We start from the raw sequence: 19,949 nt of genomic DNA, 5'->3' as shown, positions 1-19,949 counted from the left end.
GAAAAAATAGTTGAAGTAAGGCTAACCTAGATTACTTTTTTTTTTCCTCCTCAGCGGGTGTGTGTGTGTGTGTGTGTGTGTGTATTTGTGTGTGTTAGAGTGCAGTAAGGCCCGGTGCTCCACAGCTCGTTCTCCTAATCGTGCGGAAACTCAGACTACTTACAGGAGCAATGAGGGAGGTAATGAGAAAGTAATTTTTACTAATTTCAGCTAGCTCCGCTTCCATTCTGTACGACTGTGTGTGCCGTCTGCATCATTACGGGCAACATCTGCAACAACTTGCCATGCGTACGCTACCAAGAAAGTTGGGGGGGGGGGTTAGAGCAAAAAAAGGATGAGAAGAACAAAAAGTGTGCAAGCTGGTGACTCAGTTTTAATGTGGCCTGAAGAAAACAACGCCTGCTGATCCTCCATGCTCATACTGCCTCCTGTCGTCAGGATTCTTACTCATCAAGGTGGTTGCGGACTGAGACAATGAAACCCTCTGCTGAGATTTTTTTTTTTTCTTCCTCCCACCAAGTCTGTCGCCAAGCAGCTGCCGCTAATCTCTGTTAGCAGAGCGCCACTAAACAGCTGACTACAGCCTTTAATCTGGTCCCACCACAATCATTACCTCTGGAGCCAGGAGGGGGGTGCCTAACACAATCGCAGAAGAGTAAACAAATGAAACCCGATTTGTGTCCATTTGTCTGTCATTCCTCTGGCTTTCATGTAATCTCATTTGAATATCTGTCGAGGAGCCAAAGTCGCTATCATTTCATCAGACTGCTGCGTGAGTTTCTCCACGGCTCAGGCCAGCCCGATCTTTTTCTAAGCTTTGGAAAAAACTTTGAACGCTTTGAGCTTCATGTACTCTTGTGAGCTTCATTTCGCCTTTGACCTCCAGGGGTCCAAGAGGGATGTCCGCAAACTCTTTCTACAACTTAGTTCAATGTCATCAGGCCATCTGCGGCCCCTGCAGCTCCCACAGGGGAGCCCAGCTTGACACAGACTCTTGTTTGCTTTATCATTTTCATGTCATGCCTGCACATCAAAAGGAACACACTGGAGGCGGCCACTTCCGAAGACAAATACCAGCACAAATTTGTCTTTGTGACACACGGCTCCACATGTCACCACCAGACAAACTTGTCATATAGCACGTATTTCTTTCTCTTCTCAGATCACAAGTCTCTGGCTCGGATCCAGCACTTATGAGAAAGTCTTGTGATTTGTCTCCTCCGCCATGACCACATGGGGGAACAGGTGCCCGTGAAATGAAATAGTCGGGGGAGGTTTTCAGACGCTGGGCAGGAAATGCAGAAAAGTCCCTGTGCTGCAGACTGCAGATTACTTCTATATGGCACGAGGGCCGCTGGAGAGCTGATGCAGCCCCCTGTGAGGAGCCCACAGGGAATAAGTTGCCAGCAACTTGACAATGACATCTGGACATTTTGTTCTTTGTTCCTCTGAGGGGGGAAAAACTGGACTTGTTTGGTGATCACAGGGGTTTTGATGCTTGCTGTGTTATCAGAAGATGCAGTGCCTTGCCATTATTGTGCCCCTGCGCTTATTATAGATTCCATTAAGATGGCAGTTAAATTGGATGTCCCCATCAGCTCTGGAGCATGTTGTTTGTTTTAGAGAACGGAGTGCTGAGTCACAGAAGTATTATTAAGTCTTTCAGAAGATAACAGATGAATTAAAGTGGCAAAGCGAGCAGGAGGCTGCTGTCTTGTTTTTTTTTCCTACCAACTTTATTAAGAAAATGAGAAATCAAAACACTGTTAAGTTACAATCCATATTTAAAGATAAATTAGCATTATTCAAATGACTTTGAGTTTAGCAGGAATGTCTCAAAGCTTGAAACATCAATGATCTGAATGTGTGATGGTAGGTTACACAGCAGAACAATGCCACTGATAACAGGCAAGAGATGACAAGGTGGACGTTGACAGTGTTTCAGTCCCCGGAGTCTTAAAGAAAAGCAGGAACATAATGTGTTGCTTGGACAGTTTGGGGGAAAAAAAGATTAATTGTTAAAGGTACAAGCTATAATCATTGTGTTATATTAACAACAGGTTAGTTAATTACATTGCATAAAAGTCCAGCCAGTTTCATGTAGTGACACCCATAGATACTTATGCCCCAACTCTGCAGTTTCGTCCAGCCCTGCAGAGCTTCTCAGTTTTTTTAGCTTATTGTTTTCATTTTAAGACCCACAGCTTTATGTTGCAGCTATTTCCAGCACAAAGCTGTCATAAACCAACTGCACATGAACCTGACCTCCTCTGTGTGAAACAAACGGCGATCACGCCAAATACTGACTGGTTTTCTTATCTATACAAAAATGAAAAATTCCAGTACGACATGTGACATGTATGCGCATACAGCTTTTCAAAGACACAGTATGTGCAGCATCTACTTATGCGTCTCCCGCTAACAGCAATATCTACATTCGGCTTCTTAGATTTTTCACAAGAAAAAAAATAGCTGTTATTTTCTTTAACATAAAGGATATTTCTTTCAATGAACCCCTACGACTCCTCCAGTAATGCAGAGGAACTCCCATACAACTAATGTGGTTTCTCTACTGCAGCCACTTTGGGCTTTTAAGACATTTTCCTTGCATGGCTGAGGAAGGAGCACATTGTAAATGAAAGATTAGTGCGATTGTGTTGCATTATTGTGAGGTTACCCTCTCAGCTTAGGCTGATTTGTGAGACCGTTCAGCGATGTTTCTGGCACACTCCCTTTGTAATAGATTCACTGGGCCTTGAATTGTTGTGCAGTAGAAGCAGTTCAATTAATACAGCACCACCATAAAATAACTATTGAAATGACAAACGGGTAAATGAATAAGCATTTGCCTCTGCAGGCGCAGGGAAGGATGTGTGTCTGCTGAAATTTATGCCGGCAAATCAAGCGCTTTTGGGGACGATGATGCAGTCAACTAAATATATCCTGCTGTCGCACACAAGAAGGGGCAGGTAAAAGATGGACCCGTTATCGCTCACACCATCGACTGATGATGGCTCATTTGAATATTTACAGCTGCATCTAAGGTTGACAGAATGATCTCCTATCATTAAGCTCCAGCCCTTCAGTGTAGCATAAAGATGCAATGCAAGATAGCAATAAATGCACAGAAAAAAATAAGTAAGTCATGAATTGTGCTCAGCTATCTTCCATACCTTACAGAAAGGAGAGGCTTCAAAGTGTCAGATGCAGAAAGTTGACCATGTGGTGGGATAAAGAACGCCCTCTCACTGTTGTCAATATTCATTTCCAGCAGCATTGACAAAAGCTGCAAGGATAAATATGCATGAAGGTAGAAGGAGGTGGAAGGAGGTAGAGTAAGAACTCCTGGTTTTAGTGAAAGAGGCCACAGTGTTCACTGCATGCTGATTAAACACTCAAGTACAGGATGACTAAGTCATGTCTGACAACTGTGGGGTGAATTTTTAATTTACACCTCGCCACATCTAGGAGGTTGTCTAGTATTAGTCATGGCTGCTGTTTTTACTCACTGTAATTGGACTAAGATGTTTCTGACTACATCCAAAGCTGGTTATTTTTGGTGTTGCACGTCACCGCTGGTTTTAAGTATATTTGGTTGTGGTTGTCTCCTGACATTTCCCATTAAGACTTAATTTTGACTCAGTGGCTTTCATGTACAGGGCTAGGAATTGCTCAAAAAAAGGAAAGATGCAAATTCAAGGCGAGTTAATTCTGGCATCAGTTTCAGAAATTAGATCAAATCACATGCGCGTCTCCCTATCAGGGGTGGCTTGCAGGAAAATGGATGGTGTCCAGAGCGCAGTTCACATGGGTTTCAATTAGCAGTGTCTAAATGAATTAAAGCCATTGCTGTTCTAGTGGTGGTATTAACCTGGTACTTCTCATTAACCACCCCTGGCTGATAAAGAGAGTAAGGGGAGCGGCAGTGCAGACAGACACCTCTTGCTGACAACGGGTGACAGAGTGGATCACACTGCTTCATGAATAGTAATGGCGGCCAACATGTCCCACTCTTCCCCGTGTGAGGAATGACGGATTCCTGTGTCAACAGGGCCCATGGCTAGGGAAAAAGGACTGACAACTGACTGAGACATTCTGGAGGGAGGAAGAATGGAGAGAGAGAGAGAGAGAAATCCAGTCCTGACATGAAGGCTGCATCATAAGATTGTTTGTCTGTCAGCGCTGCCTTCATTGCCTCCCTGAGAGTGAGTAAATAAACACTGTTTGCAGGGAAAGGAAGTGAGACTGGATTGTTACCCAGTGCCCTTTGGGTGCGCAAAGAGGCGCTGGCGCGTCTCAATAAATCAGGCTGAGCAGCCACTCTTAATGCACTCCCCAAACTATCGATAAGGGAAATCAGAGGCAAACGCTGCTTTTCCGAGGAGTGATGTCACTGATAACCTGGCGGGCACACACTCATCCTGACTGACCAGGTCTTGGCCAATCAATAGCAGCACCATGTCTCGCTTGGCAAACACACAGGTGAGCAGAATGTCAAATAAGCAGCCAGAGACCGAATTGAACAAAGACCAACCTTCTAATGGAGCCAGAAGTGGCAGCGCTGGCTGTGATGTCCAGTGCTTTAGACAGGAACCACAAAAAGCTATTCTGAGCAGAGCAGTTGGACATCACACTTTAGCCAAGTCTACAGCCTTGAAACAGGGATCGGGCAGAATGGCACCTCTGCTCCCAATTGTCTGGATGGAGTTTCTTTTTATCAAAATGTCCTGTTCTTTGTCATTTTGCCATGGGTGTGGGGGGCAGGGGGGGCTGTTGCCTGAAATCTGAGCACAGCTGGGTCCATAAATTGTTCATTTGTTCTCTGTGACTCCCCTGGCCCTGGCCAAAGTTTAGAACTAGTTGGTACAAAAAGGTTATAGGTTACACAGGCAGTCACTAATCGAATCTGTCCATAGAGGCCAATTACAGCAAAACCGTGTGCTCCATGTCATGGGCCTTTGAACACAGCAGAATATGACACATTTTAAAACCTCTCCATCCACTGTCATTCATCCCATTTTGAACTAAGATCACCTGTTCACACTGCTGGCATGTGAATTTCTCATACCCAGGACAAAAATCATCTTTGGCCTCACTTGTGACACAAACTCGTGATTATGGGCCCTGTATTGCATGACACATTACCTTAACCTAATCTAGCCTACCAGTATAGTCTTATCACAGCACATCAATTAAACCTCAGGATGTATTCGCAGTCAATCAGGTTTACTTATGTTCAGCACAGCCACTGAGATAAAACCGCCATGGCTCGGCGCCGTCTGTAGTGCAGAACTGGACAACGACGGAGAAGCAACTGTAAAAGGCTCTCCCTCTCTCCCTTAAGAACATTCTCTTGTACAAAAACAAAGACTTTCTCTTATAGAGTCTCTTACTTATTGAGCAATCATTTCATCACCCAGCCGTTCAATATATTTCTTTAATCAATGTGAAAAATGTTAAGAAATCTTGCCAACAGTTACTGCAATTTCCATGACAACTGAAACAGTGGTGTGTCACTTGCTTCTGATTGAATAGGGCAAAAGAAAATACACACCCCCTAATGAGATACCAGCTAATATGAAGAATAGTAGAGTAGCAATTTAGTCTGATTACCAGGCTATCGCAGTCCAAACTGTAGCAGCTATTACCCTGCCTTTAGGTGGCCCACACTGGCATGTCTATATCTGAAATTGTAAACTCTTACTTTACATGTCAAAAGCTATCCTTGGTTGGTTCAGAAGGTTTTACCAATCTCAGTACACTTTCATTGCTAGCTGATCAAAGTAGAGTTGTGTGGCAACTCTTGAGTGAAAAGATCAAAATCGTTTTAACCAAACAGCCCAAAAGATTAAGTCGGTCTACAGTGTAATAAAACTACATGTTTGATGGTACTTGTCACAAACGATATCTAGAACTACCAGAATGATTAAAGTCAATATTTCACAATCTAAAAGACAATTTGTGGACCTTGTGGAGATAACCTTGGACCACTGAAACAGTGGCTGTCTATGGCTGCCAGGGATGTCACATCCAAAAACCAGTTGTTAATATTGGATCTCCCTCCCTCTAGATTTGTCTTATCACACACAAAATGTGCAGCGAGGCTGACATGTAATGGCGCCGTTTGTCAGACAGCACTCAGATGGAATGCTTTTTTTTCCCCCTGATCAAACTGAAACAAACTATATTTTCAGGCTATTTGTTGTCACAAATTTGGCCACCCTTCACATGGATGTCATGTGCGCCTTGTGCCAGCTGTCAACAGAATATTTTCATGTCTTAAATGAATGATAAAGTGCACTTCAACAGCTAAAAACTTGTGCCATTTGGTAAATAAAATGACTTCAATAGTTAAAGAACTGTGGCCACTACTGAGCAATACTCTTACATAAAGCTTGTAAAAACAGCACTGACGCATGCTCCATTAGATAATCTTTGACTCAATTTGTTTCTATATTTATGTTTCCAGTCATTTCAGTTAGCGGAATGGAAAGAATATGTTCCTTTGAATTAGATTTTCACAGCAGAAAAATGAGAGGATGCTTATCTAAAATCTTAAAGACCATATTATAAGCAATGCTTCGACGTTTACTCAGCAAAGTAATTCATCATATGCCATTAATGTTGGGCTTTTTAAAAAATCATTTCTGCATTAATATGATCACTGCATCCAGGCAGGTTTAAGTACACACACTGAATATTTTGGGGTATGTGTTGGGGGTAAAAAGATAAAGGGGGTAAAGAAGAGGACTATCATTATGAATTCTAAAAAGCTGAGCACAATTTCCAGATATCAATTATTCAAGTGTACATCCTGTTCCTGTATTCACTCTCCGATTGTCCGCTAAACGTCCCAAACCACCACAGAGTCGTCACGGGAGGAGTGCGTGCTCAGCAGGAAACGATGGGATGGGGTTTCCTCGGCATCGTCGTTTTATTTTTAAGGTGGTATGATATACATCACACTGCATATAAAAGGTGAAACTTTGAATATACTGACAAATGAGTTGAGACACGTAAAAGGGCTTTAAATATCTTTAAAAAGGTTCAGATGTGCTACTTATATATCAGAATGTTGTAAACCTGCTCTCCTCAAAACAAGATAAAGAGTCAACACATGTGCTAATGGGTACAGTGACTGCAAACATGCTCATAGTGATTTGAGTTCAGCACGTTAGCATGCTAACATTAGCTAATTAGCACAAAAGTACGATTGTGTAAGATGAGTCACAGGATCAACTGAGCCATGAGAACTGAACCTGAGGGGAACATGAATGTCTGTATGAAATATCTTGACAGTTTATGCAACAGCTTGCGAAGACACTCAAAACCAGTCATTAAGATTCATCATCTGGTAACCATGAATGTCTACGTCTGACCTTTTTCTCCTTATGTGGAAATTCACCTTCACCCATTTCAGTGTATTTTTGAATTTTTGGTATAAAAGTCCATTTTTTGTTGTACATATAATTTGTTTTTGTTCAGGAGGAATAATCTATGAAGGACTGAGAGTACAACAAAAATAATACCAAAATCATTTGTCACAAGGACTTGACATCAATCCTCAGTTGTTCTGCTTAATCACATTTAATCAATCACTTCTGCGATTGCTTTTAATCTTGTTTTTCTGTCACCCACTTTGTTTTGCAGTTGGATATTTGGCCAACAGTCAACAGTCCAATCATTTATTGTCTGGTTTACAACAAACACAGAGGCTGATGTTCTTTTCAGGGGGGTTTTACTCTTCTCTGAGAGCTGGACGGCTCCTGGTTAAGGAATCAATTTGACTGGACAGCCTTACAAATTGCATAAAGAGACAAAGTTGTCCTTGGAGTGCGCCACAATTGATTGATGGCTCAACACACTTGCACCGTAAATCCTCCCGACAGAACGGAGGCAAATCAGTCGCCTGCTTCTGCTCCCCACCCTCTCGCACTATTTACCTGCCTCCCCTATCTTCCCTCACGCTGCCTCTTTTCATACAATGAAAAATTCCATATGATTCAGATTTATTCAAAACAAAGTCAAATTCCTTCCAACCTTTATGTTTCGCCACAAATTGCACAAACGTGCATCGACAACACCCGAACGTGCTTATCAGACACTTTATATGCAAATTTGCCGTGAGAAGTGAATGACAGCGAGTTCACATTGTGAGGCTGTTACAAAATTAAAGCAATCATCTGTGTAGACTAGATGAGGCTGAATCCAACAGTCTTTAAATATGTCACCATCCTGCACAATATCATCATCTTGTGATGTGAAAAACAAGGCAGCGGCAAGCACACAGTTTAAAGCCCAAAGTTACCAGCACTTGGGAGATAAAACAGCTTCTCTTTTTTTTTTCTTTTTTTTTTTATTTGGGGGTGGGGGAGGGGGTGCGCTGTGCGAAGGAAATGGCAGTCTTCCTTGGGGAGGCCACACCACTGTTTGTTTCTGGAGAAAAACACTACAGGCATCTTTTTAAAGCACCCCCACTAATCAGAAGTGATCCGTTCACATGTGCTCTCTGCTCTCCCTCGGGAAGCACTGGAGAAAAAAAGAAAAGTGCGGGATAGTCAGAGACACAAGAGCACAATGTTGGAAATAAACATCCAGAGAGGGGAGAAAAGGGGTTGAAGCATGAACTCGCAGAAAGGCTGGGTACTGAATTTGCCAGAAACAGGCACACAGTCTGTATTAACTTTATTTGTGCATGCATGTGTGTGTACAGCAGTGCAAAAAATGTGTGTTCTGCAAACTTACTTTTGCAGAATTTTATGCGTGTGGAATGTAAAAGATGGCCTGAAGAAGAAGTGAGACCAAACAACTCCAAAATTATCCAGCAGTGCTACTCATGAAAAGAAAAAAAAAAACAAAACAAAAAAAACAACAAAAACAAAATTTAACCGTTTCTCTGCACACGCCAGGGCAGAGTGGGCAAACGCCCTCTGCCTAATGAACACACCACAACTGGATGGCAGTATAGCGCCTGGGGTTTTGTGTGAGCAAGTGGGTGGCTGACTGAGTGAGTATACACACTGTAGTTTTAGTGCATTTTTAATAGGAGTGTGTTGATGTTGGTGCGTAGGTGCAAGCAGGTACAAAACAAAACAAGCCATCTGTTCGGGATTCAACTGAATGCAACGGTTTCCCATCCACCGTCACTAGACAAGAGTGGAGGATTTGGAGAGGTAAAGTCTAAACTCGACACTCGGGTGGGGGATGGGGGGGTATTAGATTCCTTCTGTTGTATGCATGTTGGTGTCCTCCCGATTTTCATACCGTAACAGATAGGTATAAATAATTAAGCAGCCTGTTGCCCTGAATAGCTGGAGAGCAAAAGAGAAGAGGGAGGACAGAAGAAAATTAACAGTGATCAACCCTGCTCGCAGCATTTTAAAGTACCACAACATTGTCATAATTAGGTCCTCTCTCTAGGAATCACCAGGAAATTCTCCTGCTAGGACAAAAGCCTTCCACGCTCTCTGTCTTTCTCATAATTAGAATGCAGCCTTCGCCGCTGCTTACATGAGGATGCAGTATGCACCATATTCCCCGTCACTTTAATGAGAGTGATAAATGCTATTCTAGCTCTGGCTGTTTATAAATTTTATGGCACAAATTGTGGCATAAAGGGCACAAATCAGATGAATGACAGACGAAGGACAGCTGCGGCACCGTCCCTCCATTAAACGCCGCAAATGGCCAACTGTGGCCCAAGCAGTTAATTAGCCAGAGAGGGCCCAATCAGAGTTTTCGAGCTGTGGCCCTCCCCAGGTAACACACTAATAGGAGAAGCTTGTGTCGACTCAGATTGAGTAAAGAGGGTCAAAACAGGGGATCTTCTGGCTTTGGGTTTCTCATAAGTAAGGTGTGAGTATCCTGCAATAACCTGCTTTGATCTGTGTAGAAAAACGTAACTGAATTGTCGATATACTTTTTAATTATTATTGCATGTATCATGCTTGCTAGCTTGCTGTCCTTTCACAGGGAGGGACTCACTTTCACCAACATACGCAGGCGCTGCCAGACTGGGTGTTCAGGAACCAAAAAAAAAAGTTCTACAGTACAAGGGACGGCTGTCTGATTGAGAAACTAAGATGGAAATCACCTGATTCCGTCCTCATCACACACACAAGTGAGTGGATGCATCTTTAAGTCAACAGACGACAGAAGGTGAGGAGCTCACGCTGAGTCAATATTCACTAAGATAAGACACACAAATGCTTTAACCACCCCAAAGTTAATCAGAAAAGCTTTCGGTATACATATCAAACAGGTTCCCCAAAATAAAACCCAGCCAGCTCCTGTTACATAATCTACCAGTCAGCCAGCTAGCACACCCCACAGAGGAGAAAGTGTTAGAGAAAGAGGAAGGAGGAAAAGACCAGGAGGAAGAGAGGAAGAAGCAAAAATAAATGAAAGTCAGGCTGTCCTGACTGATGATGTGATGCTGTAAACAGGGAAGCTTTTTTTCTAACAATTAAACAGCACAGGCTTATTGATTTCCAATGGTGCTCTCGAGTGCCTTGCTGCCTGTCACAAAGAGGCCCGCGGTAAGGTGACCATGTCTCTGCTCAACGTGATAAACCTTGCGTGTCATCAGGTGGGGAGGACGCGGTGTCCCCCCCTCCACCCAACTTCCCCACCCCACCCTCTCTGCCTCACAGACTGCCGCTACAGCATTTATCACGGCGGCGATGTGGAATCATGGGCCGCTTCATTTAGTAATGAAGTCACCGAGGAGTTGGCGAGTGCAGCCGGCACGAACCCCCACACCAACGCAGGAGTGAGTGAGTCAAAGTTAAGAGCCTTTAAGTGCAGACGTTTAAAAGTTCGGCTGCTCATAAGCGCGCAAACTCTAAATGTGCAATATGAGGTTCCCCCCCACCCCCCGAAGACGACACCTTGGCCAGCAGGGCAATCATCCAACTCGCTGTGCAGCTTCACTGGCATCATGGGAAGTGGTTGCAACCTAGATAAAGGGTCAACTCCAGTCTCACTCCGGCAATAAACAACCATAAATCAGAAGACGAGCCGTCACTCGAGCAGATCCATCATGGGCCAACCCGCGGCGCCTAACACATGCGCGCACATACAAATGCTTGTACCACGGTGAGGAAAATGGAGAAAAGGCCCACGCAGATTGATTGGCTCTTTTAAATAAGTGGCAGTGGGGTTATGTTGATCGATTCCATGGATAATTGACTGATTCTGGTGTTAGAAGTGGAGTAACGACTAGATGTCAGCGCTGTGATGTGACACAGCCTGCGGGCATCATAAGTTACAGACGTGGCCTGGAAACTGAGAAAGGCTAACAGGCAAAGAAACCGTCCTTAGCTTTTGCTCACTCTTGAGATCTTTCAACTGCGTTAAACAGCTTTAGCTGGCAGACTGTGGGAAAAGGTCATAACAATCCTGAAAGCTTTAAGAAACTTGGAAAAATTGAGATGAATGGTCTGATAAACACAGCCATAAAAAGTATGGTGTCTATCTACAGGAAAGATTTAATTTAATAATAGCAATGTCATTGCTTAACTCGAATGTTCAGCTTTATTTCTTTCAAACTACTTTGGCCATGGATGTCTGGTTTTCCTGTACTGGCTGCCAGCTCCTAACACCTTTAAAAACCCTCTGCTTGTATGATCAATTTGTTTTTGGAAATTCTAAATTTTATACTCATCCATACCTGGAAATGACTAAAATCAAATTCCACACTTTTCCATACTGTGCAGGAACCTTTTAAAAAGCTAAAGCCATTGAGGAGCAGTAGTCCAGATTTGGAAACCTCCCCGCTTTGTGATACAGCATTTCATAGGTGTCAGCTGGCACCAGGGAAAACAAGAAAAACAGCAAACTACAAATTCAAGATTATAGATTTTCCATAGATTTATGGCAAAGGAGCCAGAAAAACACCAAATCACTTCTGAGTAAAGAACCCATCCCCTATGATAAAAATGAGCCAGTTTTATTATGCCAAGAGGTGGCCACTGAGCGGAGGAAAGGACACTGATGCATAGAATGCAAAGCGACTTTTAATTATTCTTGGGAAAAGAGCACAAGCCCTTGGCTTGTTTACCACTTTACTGGAAACAGCTTATGATTGCTTTGTAATTATCTGCTTGATAATGTAGAATTTACCCCCCACCTCCTTTACGTCCACTCCTTTCCGTAGAACACCTCGCAAAAGTGATCAAGCATTCATCATTTAGCACAAATGTTTTAACTTTTATTTGAGGGAGGTGGAAGGAGGGCTAATAGATTATGGGTAATGAAGCAGCTCCAGCAGTAACAAAAATAGGACTTGTTGTGAAAGACACAGACGAAGGCACATCTCTGCTGCGATAATCAGTCTCTCTTTTGTCTCATGATAAGCTGAGAGCCTAACCTTCACCCAAAGAGCACATCATTTCCCCTATGAGGGACTTAATGAGACATTAGCCATGCTAACAAATGGTGGACGAGAAAGTGAAAGTGACTTTCCAGGTAAAGGCCGTTTGCTTGACCATAATCAGTCCCCAAGTGCAGCTAAAAGATGGAAACAACTCTGAGTCTCCGTCTCAACAGCTTGCTGTGGCTTTTACGACGGGCCTCCCAGGGCCCATCGAATGGCATGTAACATCTTAATATCCCTCAAATAGAACAGGTAATCTGCTTTTGTTGTCAGCTCGTCTGCTGTGATACAGACAATGCAGTTTGTCCATTTGGGCTTGTAATTCTGTTCGGGTGCAGCACAGAACTCAAAAACAACTGCCTGTCAGCTATGACATGTATGCGAATGCTTATGGTTTATTTATTGTACTGATGGTACTTTAATACAGAAATAACTCAAAGTGGTAGTATAGGCTTCAAAAAGAACCGCATAACACCGCTATCATTTACCATAAAGAGTGGAATTTGCAATGCATTTGAATCCTATTTTATAGATAACATCATAATACACTGAAACAGTGAATCGTGCACTGAAAATACTTTTCTTTAATGCAGCACAGAGTGGTTTGGAGATATGGGACTCGAGACACAGTGGTGGATGGATAAAGAAAGGAAGTGACGAGTCGGTGCGTGAAGGGGCCCCGTTCCCCCGCCGGGCCTCCCAGCTCAATTAGCTCAGCTCATCTCGGCTTTCTGCTGATGGGGAAAATCAGCTGCACCACACTGTACCATACAGTCCAGAGAGTCCAGCCTGTTAGTGAGTGAATGAGTGAGTCAGTGTGCACATTATGCGTCTGTTCAGGCCTCACATGCAGATTTTGCATTTGAGAATGCAAGAGTGTGTGAGTGCGTGTGTGTGGGCTGTCTCATCGCCGTAATGTGCTCTCTGTACCAAACACCTGAACCAATTAGGATGCACTTGCAAAATAAATAAATAAATGAATTAAAACATTTAAAAACAATCCCTAAAGCCACTTACAGTAATGTCATAAACAGTCAAGCAAAACTTAAGTTATAAGTGAAGTTCGTCTGGATTTACTTACCGAGATAAAGAAAAAAAAAAAGATGAACTGGAGAGAGACCAAGACCAAAACGTCTGAGTTATGGATTATGAATCAGAGACTGGAAAAGTTATATTCCAACACTTTCCTGCCAACAACTCTAGGCCAAAAGAAACTTCATGTCTAAATGTTGAACTCTCAGTCAGCTCCAACAACAGGGAGAAAAAAATTAAACCGATTAAAGCTTTATTTTATTTACTCCTGAGAACATTTTGGCACACTGTTGTCCAAACTGTGAAGGTCCTGTAGATGGTCTGCATGTGAGATGTAGTGCATAAATCATTTAGATGGCTCCTGGGTGTGCTTTCACGATGAAGAAAAAAAAAAATAAGGGCCAAGGGTGGTCCGTTGCTTTACGACAGCGTTCGGTGGCAGGGCCCGGGACCTTTTCCGAGACGTGATGCACATGCGTGACTCAAAGGCAAAGTGAGATGGAAAAGAGCACTCAGTGTTAAGGTGGCGGCGGGGGGTGACTGAAATTGCTTGGCCAGCACAACTCAAGGCCTTAATCATGAAATAAGGACAGTTCCCAAAAAAAAAAGCCACGATAATATTCCTGCATAAAAACCCTCACTTGGCGACGCACGCACAATACATTCACCTGACAACACGCACTCATCCGCCGTTTCACCTCTTCCCGGAAATTAATACACCTCTCACACATGCTCAGCCTGCCTTAAAATACACCCAAGAATGCTGCAGTGCGCCAGGTAACTATCTAAACAAACAAAGTAAAACACCGATAATGCTGATGATAACATCCAAGGCGAAATGAAAGGATGAAGGTCAGTAATTGAGAGAAGGTGGGGAGAGAGAGAGAGAGAGAGAGAGAGAGAGAGAGAGAGAGAGAGAGAGAGAGAGAGAGAGAGAGAGATAGGCATGGTGTGGGTTTGTTTTTCTCCTGGCAGGGGTCCATCTGGGCACGTGCGGCTGGCTCCGGGGCGGTGTAGGAGCACGTCTGTGCAGAGGTTAAGAAAAGCAATTAATCCACAGCGAAGATAATCAAAGGAACCTCCCCCTGTAGACACCTTGGTGGGGGAGGAAGAGAGAGAGAGAGAGAAACAGAGAGAGACAGACAGGGAGGGAGATGGGAAAATACTTGTTTACAGGCACTGCTGGTGCGATCAAAAGCACAGGGGTTCGGCTCTGCCACCGGGGCCCTCCGTTTCAGGTGGAATTGATAACACTTCAGATGTACAATTCAATGTTTGTAAGAGTACTTTTACCTCCCGGTGAGAAGGCAAGGATTTTTCACAGTCTAAGCTGCATTTCCTTTCATCTCAGATTTTGCAAGGTATCAACAGATTGTCAATGGTGAGGAAGACATTTTCCCACACATAATCAAAGAATGTAGTCTGGAGTGCCTGCACTCGCTCCGCTATGACGTTTTCAGACGGCGCGTTGCGAGAAGGCTACAAAACAAGATTAACATCTCTGCAAACTAATATTGTGATTACATGAATTTTTCTGGGAAACAAACATCTCTCAGGGACACGATAAAGACCGAAAGATGAAAGACATTCCATCAAAGTGCATCAACATAACTTGTACCTTCATGGTATGGATCTGGCTGTGCCACTGCTGTAAATCTTTACATTGAATTTTACTAATGTCATGGCTAATTTTATAGCTCCCTGGGAATTCAAAGCTTGTTGCTCCCTCTGGTGGTTCACTTCTCCCTTTGGAATTGAACTAAAGTGTGCTTTGGGAACCCTTCTGTTCATGGTGCAGTCAGCAACTCTGCTAAGACACCCTGTCTACCTCTCCTCTTTTAAACCTTTAAAAAAAATGCCTGTGTAGAACTACAACCAAGGATCATCTCACTTGGGCATTGGCATGTCAGTATATACTGCATATTGCTGTTTAAATTATTTAAAAAATATGTCTGTTCAGCTCATAATTGGCTGATAGAACACCATTGTCCACCCCTTCCCCCCAGGTAAGCAACAGTAAGCCTTCAAAATACTCCTCTTCTGATGCATCTTGCTTACTTTTTATTTGTCCTCTTTCCATCTGTGCACCTCTAATATGCAGCCCTCTGCATCCATGTAAACCCTCCACCAACATCCCACACAGTAACAAGTGCCAAAACGCATCTATATGTTCAATGCGGAAGTATGTAAACATCTTGCAGCAAAAACTCTGGCAGATGGTTAGCGGGTCAGCGGTGAGTAAGTGGCGGCACTTTCACAAAGTCTTGATTAGATAATTACCCATCCATATCATGACAATATGTTGCAAGGGAACAACACGCTTCTCATTAAAACTGCAGACAGACCCTGTTCCTGTGGGTTGCTATCAAAAGCAAGGTGTTCAGCAGGCACACACTTGTTGATAAAAAAAAAAAAAAAAAAGAAGCCAAAATGGAAATTGGATATACTCTTCTGGGGGTAGTTTTAAGCGGTGGGAGTAGCTCGGGGTGCACAGAGCACATCACAGACTGAAACCGTGACCAATAGTAAGCGTGTTTCTGGAACTTAGAAGAAGTAATCAGGCTTTTTCTCAAAGTTTGCATTCACTTATTCTGGCATTTGTCCATTTCAATCGTTACTTCATTCATACACTGGCCAAACTCAAGCTACAGCTGATTACTGGTACTCCACACGTGGAATCGACTATTAGCATCAGACGGTACTCAGATCAAACTCACTTGTATCGCTTCATCGCACTTGTGGGATGATTTGCCGTGCAAAGCCTTCTCACTAGTCACGTGGGTCAGCTCAAGAGGGCAAAACTTCCAATGAAAATCTACTAACATAACATAAAAAAATACAAAATTGAGCTACTTCTACTCCCCTGTCATTCACCATGGAGCACATAATTCAAGACTGTAATCAAGAGAAACACAAGTCTCACACACACACACACAAAAAAAACATTCCAGCTGTACCGTGTGCCTCCACTAAAACCAGCCTACTGACTCATTACACAGAGAAAGAAGTGACTCGCATGGATCAAATACTGTATATGAGAGCACACACAAAGGAGCTTTCACTTAAACCGAGCCACCGAGTGAGTGCTAACGTAACTTGAGCCTTGCTGTGATGAAACACGCTGTAGGCAGAGGCAGACGCATAAAAAAAAAAAAAAAATGCATTAGTCCTTACTGCGGCTTCAGAGAGCACGCTGTGTTACCTGCAGCTTTCTCAAACGTCTTGAATGATAGGGGCTTCACCCCTTTGAGCTGGACTGCCAAGCGGCGGCACGCTTTTTGCCGAGACAAACTGAATACATTGCTTTTGAAGAGCGGCGAGGGCCGGGCAGGGATTGGAGCCTGTAATTCTCAAAAGACATGCACAAAATGTGTGATGAAACTTTCAGCACCACGGACAGCAGCCCTCAAGAAGCCTGACGAGAGGGTGTGTGTGTCTGTGTGTTTGTGTCTGTGTGTGTGTGTGTGTGTGTGTGTGTGTGTGTGTGTGTGGGGAGTAAAGTCAGAGGCAATGAGTTCATTTGATAATTAAGGACAGACATCATCTTTCCCACCCTGCATTTCAGCTATCCCAACGTCTGGTCTTTCTAAATTTGAGGCGCTTACCCCAAAACACACACACACACACACACACACTCCTGCGGCAAGACCCAGCTTTTCCACAGTCCCCCCCCCCCCAAATCTCTGTGTCTTAGGCTGAATAATGCAGGGCCTTCACCCAACGCTCAAGCATGAGTGGATAATCTGGCCACAAGGACAGGCTGTGTCAACATTTCCCTTTACTTCCTTATTTATTTATTTATTTATTTATTTATTTACCCCCCCCACCCGCCAAAGGACTTGGGGAGGGTTGAGGGAGGATATGTGCATGGCTAACAACATGCTGGCCGAGCAGATGACCTGTTTTCAGATGTGTTTTTTCTCTCTCTTTTATCCTTTTTTTTTTTTTAGGGGGTAGAGTGCGGACTGTACCAAACTGAATTTGGGAGATTACATCCAAGCTTTTGAGGGAGACCAGAATTTTGTTTCCACCATTCATACCACACAGAAACACATGGCCTCCTGCAACGCACAGTCATCTTCATTACCGATCAATGCATCTATTATGTTCATTATTAACTGATTAACAATTTAGTCAACAGAACGTGCTTCTCAGAACCTCGATGTAAGTTTCTTTTTTTGATTATTTTCACCAAGTTGCTCCATCTTTAAATGAAAACACTTTGTTGTTCGTAAGTGGGCCTCCGATGGCCGTAAAGTTTAATTGAATTTGAACTGCTCGTTTTGTCCAAACAACACACATCCCATTTACAGTGATAGCAAATACTCACATTTCAGAGCATGGAACAAGCCAGTGTTTGGCATTTTTGTTCGATAATTGACTTAACAGACATATTGATTCAAATCATTGATCTGTATGTAAACCCGTCATGCTACCAGTTTCATTAAATGGCACATTTTCACACATTTAAGAACCGTGGAGGACTTTAATTTTGAAACCCTCCTGTGTTCCAGTCAAACAAAATAAAACAGACATGCGTCCGGCTAAAATCCAAACTGCTTAGCCAATTCTTCATTGTGGACTTAAGTGTCTTAAGTTTGTAAATGTGCGGCTACCCACTCAACGTGCCAAAATCCATTCTGCAGCTGAAGCTGTTGAGTCTTAATTGTTGCACATTTAAAATGCCATTCACAATGACTTCGCAATCCTGCATCATGTTTGTGGAGGCTTTTGTTTCCCCGTTCCTAAATAACTATTACAATATGACTCTTATCACAGCCAGTGCAATCTTTAAGAGCCTAATCCGCTTTAATTTGTGATTACTTGTAATTCAAAAATGGTAGCCCACTGAGCCACAGGGGATTTATTGTTTAAATGTCCTCCGTCACTGTGTTGCAACCTGGATACTGATAACACAGAAATAAATATCCTGTATATATATCCTGAGCTCTCATGGTGGCATTCAAGTAAATTACCATAAAAATCACTGTACAAATATTTTGGCATCAATCATTGAGCATAAATTGCTAAATAGCTGGGAGCCCTCTTAGCATTCATAGAGAATGATTTCGTTGGCATTCTTGTGGCAGATGACTTTAGCCTCACACATTCCTCACACAAATTAGAATGTGAGAATTAAGAGGGATTTCATACAGCACGATAAGTGTATTTTAAAGGCAGAACTGATTAAGCTTGAGGGAAGAGGGGGGGGGGAATTAGGTAATTATCTCCAAACAGACATCACTGCTGTTGCTGCTGCTCTGCGGTGTGAAAAGAGGCCCAACACTCACGGATCAAAGTGCTCGGCATCAACTCTATTCTCAACCCACAGACTCTGCCCAATCCGAGTTTGCATTGCGTGATTTTAGCACCTATCTGGCAACCCGCGGGTCTCATGACACGGAAATATGTGAGGGCTCGCGTCTTACGATAATCGTGAAAAATACTGCTCAGGCCACATAATAACGATGCATCAGTTACTTCAAAAGGAATGCCAAGTTTGCCTCTTATTTATTAATCGAATTCCTGGCATAAGATTTATTTTGTCTACTGGGTTAATTCATTATTGATCTCAAGGCCAGGATGTTTGAGCCCCTTACAGAGAGAGATGTTCGGGAACGCAACCTTTCAGAAAAGTAGTTTGGAGACACCGGGGCGCTTTGTCTGCTGCTTTATCCATTCAGCTACATGCTGTGATGTCAAGCAGAAAAAAAAGTTTGGGACTGACATGTGAGGCACAGAGTGAAAGAGGAGAAGGGGACCTCGGGACTTCCTGCAGCTAATCAGTGAAAGTTGAAGTTGCACTCACCTGATGTGCTGACTCACTCAAGATCATCCCTTCACAACTTATTTGACTACACTTATCAGTGAACGTTCATCACAGACAACAGTCGGACAGGCGGCGTTTCGTCATAAGTGATAGCGTTACGTTGGAGAGAGTCGGGTCCTACCTGCTCGTAGCAATTCTCCCAGGTGAGGTTCAGGAGACAGGAGGAGAACAGCTCATCTTCGGTCCGGGCATAACCGTCCATGGTGTGTGCCAGCCGTCTCGCCTGGAGGAAGTGCGTGGAGTTCTTAGGTTGCAGACGGAGATTTGGTCTTGTTTATGTGTCTTCCCTCGACGAGTGTCTCTTTCTCTGTACGTGTCTCCCTCTCTGACTCTCTCTCTCTCTGCCCCGCTTGCTTCTCCGTCCGGCGCCGTGGAAGCTATCAAACGAACAGCGGCGGCGTGCTGGCTGCCGCTTCCCCCCCACCCCATCCACCTCCGCCGCCCCCCCGTCACGTGAGCGGCTTCTCCCAAAAACACAAGAGTGAGATGCTTGCGTGGGCGACGTCGGTTCTCAATGTGGGGTCCGCGGACCGCCTATATGTGTCCAGAGTATCCCCCAACATCCCCCAAAGTACTTTATTTATCTTACAGGAATTACGCTTCATAGCTATATTTAAAAGTGTTGTTGCTGTCTGTCACCACCCGCCACACGTAGTCCTGGTCCTCGTGTGCAGGTTGTTCCATCAGGCCTAATTAAAATCACCTGGCGCT

At 43.6% G+C, this 19,949-nt stretch overlaps 1 protein-coding gene across 4 annotated transcripts in view; it reads right to left on the bottom strand.

The window, feature by feature from the left end:
* Positions 1-19,654, bottom strand: part of ppargc1a (peroxisome proliferator-activated receptor gamma, coactivator 1 alpha) — a 235,511-nt gene extending 215,857 nt beyond the window's left edge. For all 4 annotated transcript variants that reach the window (XM_046379996.1, XM_046380002.1, XM_046379997.1 and 1 more), the window contains exon 1: positions 19,360-19,654. In XM_046379996.1, the coding sequence (XP_046235952.1) occupies positions 19,360-19,440 (81 nt within the window). In that variant the 5' untranslated portion in view covers positions 19,441-19,654. The remainder of the gene's footprint in view (positions 1-19,359) is intronic.
* Between the last annotated feature and the right edge of the window lie 295 nt (positions 19,655-19,949).

Source organism: Scatophagus argus, chromosome 23, assembly GCF_020382885.2.
Source record: "Scatophagus argus isolate fScaArg1 chromosome 23, fScaArg1.pri, whole genome shotgun sequence".
Classification (NCBI taxonomy): Eukaryota; Metazoa; Chordata; class Actinopteri; family Scatophagidae; genus Scatophagus; species Scatophagus argus.
This window is presented reverse-complemented; position numbering and strand designations above follow the sequence as displayed.